This window comes from Bombina bombina, chromosome 12 (genome assembly GCF_027579735.1).
Source record: "Bombina bombina isolate aBomBom1 chromosome 12, aBomBom1.pri, whole genome shotgun sequence".
NCBI classification, from domain to species: domain Eukaryota; kingdom Metazoa; phylum Chordata; class Amphibia; order Anura; family Bombinatoridae; genus Bombina; species Bombina bombina.
Window position 1 is genome coordinate 157,880,263 of NC_069510.1, and position 6,000 is coordinate 157,886,262.

At 39.5% G+C, this 6,000-nt stretch overlaps 1 protein-coding gene across 1 annotated transcript in view; it reads right to left on the reverse strand.

Annotated features, from left to right (window-relative positions):
* Positions 1-3,514, reverse strand: part of STRBP (spermatid perinuclear RNA binding protein) — a 177,255-nt gene extending 173,741 nt beyond the window's left edge. Inside the window, exons 1-2 of the mRNA XM_053695491.1 lie at positions 3,500-3,514; positions 3,062-3,173 (exon numbers count right to left, since the gene is read on the reverse strand). Coding sequence (XP_053551466.1) covers positions 3,062-3,173; positions 3,500-3,514 — 127 coding nt within the window. The remainder of the gene's footprint in view (positions 1-3,061; positions 3,174-3,499) is intronic.
* Between the last annotated feature and the right edge of the window lie 2,486 nt (positions 3,515-6,000).

The following is a 6,000-nucleotide window of genomic DNA, read 5'->3' on the forward strand; positions in this document are numbered from 1 at the left end:
AATGAATGGTCTTACCAAGGAACCTGCCGTAAGGTTTTTTTATTAATAGAATGAACGGTCTTACCAAGGAACCTGCCGTAAGGTTTTATTTATTATTAGAATGAACGGTCTTACCAAGGAACCTTCCGTAAGGTTTTATTTATTATTAGAATAAATAGTCTTACCAAGGAACCTGCTGTAAGGTTTTATTTATTTATTATTAGAATAAATGGTCTTACCAAGGAACCTGCCGTAAGCTTTTTTATTTTTAGAATGAACGGTCCTACCAAGGAACCTGCCGTAAGGTTTTTTTATTATTAGAATGAACGGTCTTACCAAGGAACCTGCCGTAAAGGTTTTATTTATTATTAGAATAAATGGTCTTACCAAGGAACCTGCCGTAAGGTTTTATTATTAGAATAAATGGTCTTACCAAGGAACCTGCTGTAAGGTTTTATTTATTATTAGAATAAATGGTCTTACCAAGGAACCTGCCGCAAGGTTTTATTTATTATTAGAATAAATGGTCTTACCAAGGAACCTGCCGTAAGGTTTTATTTATTATTAGAATGAACAGTCTTACCAAGGAACCTGCCGTAAGTTTTTTTTTATTATTAGAATGGTCTTACCAAGGAACCTGCCGTAAGGTTTTATTTATTATTAGAATAAATGGTCTTACCAAGGAACCTGCCGTAAGGTTTTTTTTATTATTAAAATGAATGGTCTTACAAAGGAACCTGCCGTAAGGATTTTTTATTATTAGAATGAACGGTCTTACCAAGGAAACTGCCGTAAGGTTTTTTTATTATTAGAATGAACGGTCTTACCAAGGAACCTGCCGTAAGGTTTTTTTATTATTAGAATAAATGGTCTTACCAAGGAACCTGCCGTAAGGTTTTATTTATTATTAGAATGAACGGTCTTACCAAGGAACCTGCCGTAAGGTTTTTTTATTATTAGAATGAATGGTCTTACCAAGGAACCTGACGTAAGGTTTTATTTATTATTAGAATGAATGGTCTTACCAAGGAACCTGCCGTAAGGTTTTATTTATTATTAGAATGAACGGTCTTACCAAGGAACCTGCCGTAAGGTTTTATTTATTATTAGAATGAACGGTCTTACCAAGGAACCTGCCGTAAGGTTTTTTTATTATTAGAATAAATGGTCTTACCAAGGAACCTGCCATAAGGTTTTATTTATTATTAGAATGAATGGTCTTACCAAGGAACCTGCCGTAAGGTTTTATTTATTATTAGAATGAACGGTCTTACAAAGGAACCTGCCGTAAGGTTTTTTTATTATTAGAATAAATGGTCTTACTAAGGAACCTGCCGTAAGGTTTTTTTATTATTAGAATGAACGGTCTTACCAAGGAACCTGCCGTAAGGTTTTTTTATTATTAGAATAAATGGTCTTACCAAGGAACCTGCCGTAAGGTTTTGTTATTATTAGAATGAAAGTTGTTTAAAATTGTATTTTCTATAAAAATCATGAAAGAAACAATGTGGGTTTCATGTCCTTTAAAGTGGCAATAACCTGCGCTAAATGTGAACAAATGAGAAGCAGGTATATGTGCGTATGCTCCAGCCTCTGGCCGTATGGAACATAGCGGTGTTGTAGGTGCACAGTTTTGATTTTATAGCTAACCCCTTTTAAATAAGATATGCATAGTAAAATAAAAAATAAAACACTAAATACCCTAATGTAAATAGTCTCACATTTGTTATGGAGCACTTTTATCCTGCTCTCGACAGCATTGACCTCTTGACTGTCCTCTGGTAGACAAAAAGTTACACAAACGCTCCACTCCAGCCCGTCAGCAGCACTCATCACTTCTCCAGAGGGGTGGGCCAGGAAGCACCAAATCAGTGTTAAAGCATGTAATGCTACCTTAGGTTTGTTGCTCTAACGCTGAGGTGTGCACAGACAAAGAAGGTGGTGGACTGGCAGTACTCTATTATCTGGCTTATTCACTCTACAGTGCAAAGAGAACACGCCGCTGCTTTAGACAGTTAAAGTTATAGTATATTTTACCAGTGGAAAAAATAAAGGGGACTTTTAGTCATGAAGTATAAAATACTTCATGCTGAAAGTTCCGTTCTTTGTTTGCAGTGTTCACTGTGCTGAGCACCTCAGGCAGCCCGCGGCAGAACGCTATTTTATCACTGAGGTGATTTTAGCCAATAGCATGCTAGTTATTCGGCATAATGCCAGCTGGCTCGCACTGCTATTGGCTAAGAGGTGGAAACGTCACCTCACTGAATAATAGCATTCTGCTGTGGGCTGCCTGACCAGCTCAGTGAACGCTTTAGACAATTAAAGTAACTTTCAGCATGAAGCATTTTATACTTCATGACTAAAAGTCCCCTTTATTTATTTCACTGGTAAATCCTAGCTTTTCACAAACGCTACAATTTACTATCACTTTAAATGCATTTTTTTAATGCAAAATGTGATATGTTTTCCATTAGAAAATGAATACTGTGACAGTATGTAAAGGTCAGTGTAGGCAGGACATTACATAGTAGCAGAAATCATTCAGGCACATGCACGATAGGCCTTTGAGCACTGTAATATTTAATGACCCATGTTACAAAGTCTCAGAGACACCTACAGGATTGAACGTTCAGGTACCACCCATGCTGACTGGCTGTGTGGTGAAAATCCTCAAACATAACAAGTACTAAAGCTGCAGAAACTGTAAGTTTACTTTACAAATACGGAAGAACAATTTGACCACATAAGAGAACTTGTTTTGCCAAATGAATAATGAAATAAAACTGTTTTCGGCATTTGTTTAGTTCCAGAACTGAATATATTTGATCTGAAAATAATCTTTTTATATTTCAAAATAAAGATGTTTTGAGTTGCGTTTCAGATCATATATATTTGTTGTCGGAACTAAACAAATGCCAGAAAAAGATGATAACTTCTTTAATAATTAGCAAAATGAACAACAAAGTACAAATGTTTGCGGCTATTTAGCTATCTCTACTAATCCAGCAGTAGTTGAGTTCTGACCTATCCCATCTGCTGGAAAAGCGATTAACACACCAAATTCCTGCGTTGTGCATCTTACCTTCCCTGTCTGTGCTTGACCACGTGTATTTCTGGAAGGGTTTATTTGAAGGAAGAGGATCCATCTGAAGGACTTTGTATATCTGTCCAAAGGCCAGCAAACGTAGTGCATGCTGCAGGAAGAGGAACAGAGACTAAGGTCAGTAATCTGATAGACCATGCAAAACTTCCTTTGTCCCCTTTACAGATAACTTCATATTGTAGACACAATTTTATTACATTTTTATTTTTATTTAATGCATGTGTTAGGTTTATGGACCTAATTCTCTCACACTCTCTGGTGTAGAAAGAGATTATCTAAAAAATCTCCTAAGTACTTCAAGGTCCCCTAAAAACAATTTTAGAAAGGCAACATTTAGATTGTGAGCAGTTAATTTTGCTATGCAATGTTCTGGGATTAAAGAAGACCCCTACATTACAATAAAATAAAAAGTTTCACTTGGGCTTGTCCCATGCTACGTAGAGAGAACAACATCTACAATATAGGTTTTTAAAACGCTGCAAATCAAATAACTGCTTTCTTTCACTTTCTGCCCTCTCTACAGGGTGTGGAGCACAATTTTTACACAAAGCACAAGCTGTTAAATGTACTTTTAGCCCCTTCACAACACAGACGTACTGTGTACGTCGTGTGTCCTTAAGGGGTTTTTAGCCCTGTAATTGGGTCTCGCCAAAACACGCAGTGAGACGTACTGTTACTACATGTCTCAGTCCACTATAGTGCTATTACTACATGTCTCAGTCCCCTATAGTGCTATTACTACATGTCTCAGTCCCCTATAGTGCTATTACTACATGTCTCAGTCCCCTATAGTGCTATTACTACATGTCTCAGTCCCCTATACTGCTATTACTACATGTCTCAGTCCCCTATAGTGCTATTACTACATGTCTCAGTCCCCTATAGTGCTATTACTACATGTCTCAGTCCACTATAGTGCTATTACTACATGTCTCAGTCCCCTATAGTGCTATTACTACATGTCTCCCTCCCCTATAGTGCTATTACTACATGTCTCAGTCCACTATAGTGCTATTACTACATGTCTCAGTCCCCTATAGTGCTATTACTACATGTCTCAGTCCCCTATAGTGCTATTACTACATGTCTCACTCCCCTATAGTACTAATACATGTCTCAGTCCCCTATAGTGCTATTACTACATGTGCCAGTCCCCTATAGTGCTATTACTACATGTCTCACTCCCCTATAGTGCTATTATTATATGTCTCAGTCCACTATAGTGCTATTATTACATGTCTCAGTCCACTATAGTGCTATTACTACATGTCTCAGTCCCCTATAGTGCTACTGCTACATGTCTCACTCCCCTATATTGCTATTACTACATGTCTCACTCCCCTATAGTGCTATTACTACATGTCTCAGTCCCCTATAGTGCTACTGCTACATGTCTCACTCCCCTATAGTGCTATTACTACATGTCTCACTCCCCTATAGTGCTACTGCCACATGTCTCACTCCCCTATAGTGCTATTACTGCATGTCTCAGTCCACTGGAGAGCTATGACTACATGTCTCACTCCCCTATAGTGCTATTACTACATGTCTTAGTCCCCTATAGTGCTATAACTGCATGTCTCAGTCCACTGGAGAGCTACTGCTACATGTCTCACTCCCCTATAGTGCTATTACTACATGTCTCACTCCCCTATAGTGCTACTGCTACATGTCTCACTCCCCTATAGTGCTATTACTACATGTCTCACTCCCCTATAGTGCTACTGCTACATGTCTCACTCCCCTATAGTGCTACTGCTACATGTCTCACTCCCCTATAGTGCTATTACTGCATGTCTCAGTCCACTGGAGAGCTATGACTACATGTTTCACTCCCCTATAGTGCTATTACTACATGTCTTAGTCCCCTATAGTGCTATTACTGCATGTCTCAGTCCACTGGAGAGCTACTGCTACATGTCTCACTCCCCTATAGTGCTATTACTACATGTCTCACTCCCCTATAGTGCTATTACTACATGTCTTCCTCCCCTATAGTGCTACTGCTACATGTCTCACTCCCCTATAGTGCTATTACTACATGTCTCACTCCCCTATAGTGCTATGACTACATGTCTCAGTCCCTTATAGTGCTACTGCTACATGTCTCACTCCCCTATAGTGCTATTACTACATGTCTCACTCCCCTATAGTGCAACTGCTACATGTCTCACTCCTCTATAGTGCTATTACTACATGTTTCAGTCCACTGGAGTGCTACTGCTACATGTCTCACTCCCCTATAATGCTATTACTACATGTCTCACTCCCCTATAGTGCTACTGCTACATGTCTTACTCCCCTATAGTGCTATTACTACATGTCTCACTCCCCTATAATGCTATTACTACATGTCTCCCTCCCCTCCCCTGAGTGCTACTGCTACATGTCTCCCTCCCCTATAGTGCTATTACTACATGTCTCAATCCCCTATAGTGCTACTGCTACATGTCTCACTCCCCTATACTGCTATTACTACATGTCTCAGTCCACTGGAGTGCTACATGTCTCACTCCCCTGTAGAGCTATTACTACATGTCTCAGTCCCCTATAGTGCTACTGCTACATGTCTCACTCCCCTGTAGTGCTATTACTACATGTCTCAATCCCCTATAGTGCTACTGCTACATGTCTCACTCCCCTATACTGCTATTACTACATGTCTCAGTCCACTGGAGTGCTACATGTCTCACTCCCCTGTAGAGCTATTACTACATGTCTCAGTCCCCTAACGTGCTACTGCTACATGTCTCACTCCCCTATAGTGCTATTACTACATGTCTCAGTCCACTGGAGTGCTACTGCTACATGTCTCACTCCCCTATAGTGCTATTACTGCATGTCTCCCTCCCCTGAGTGCTACTGCTACATGTCTCCCTCCCCTATAGTGCTATTACTACATGTCTCCCTCCCCTGAG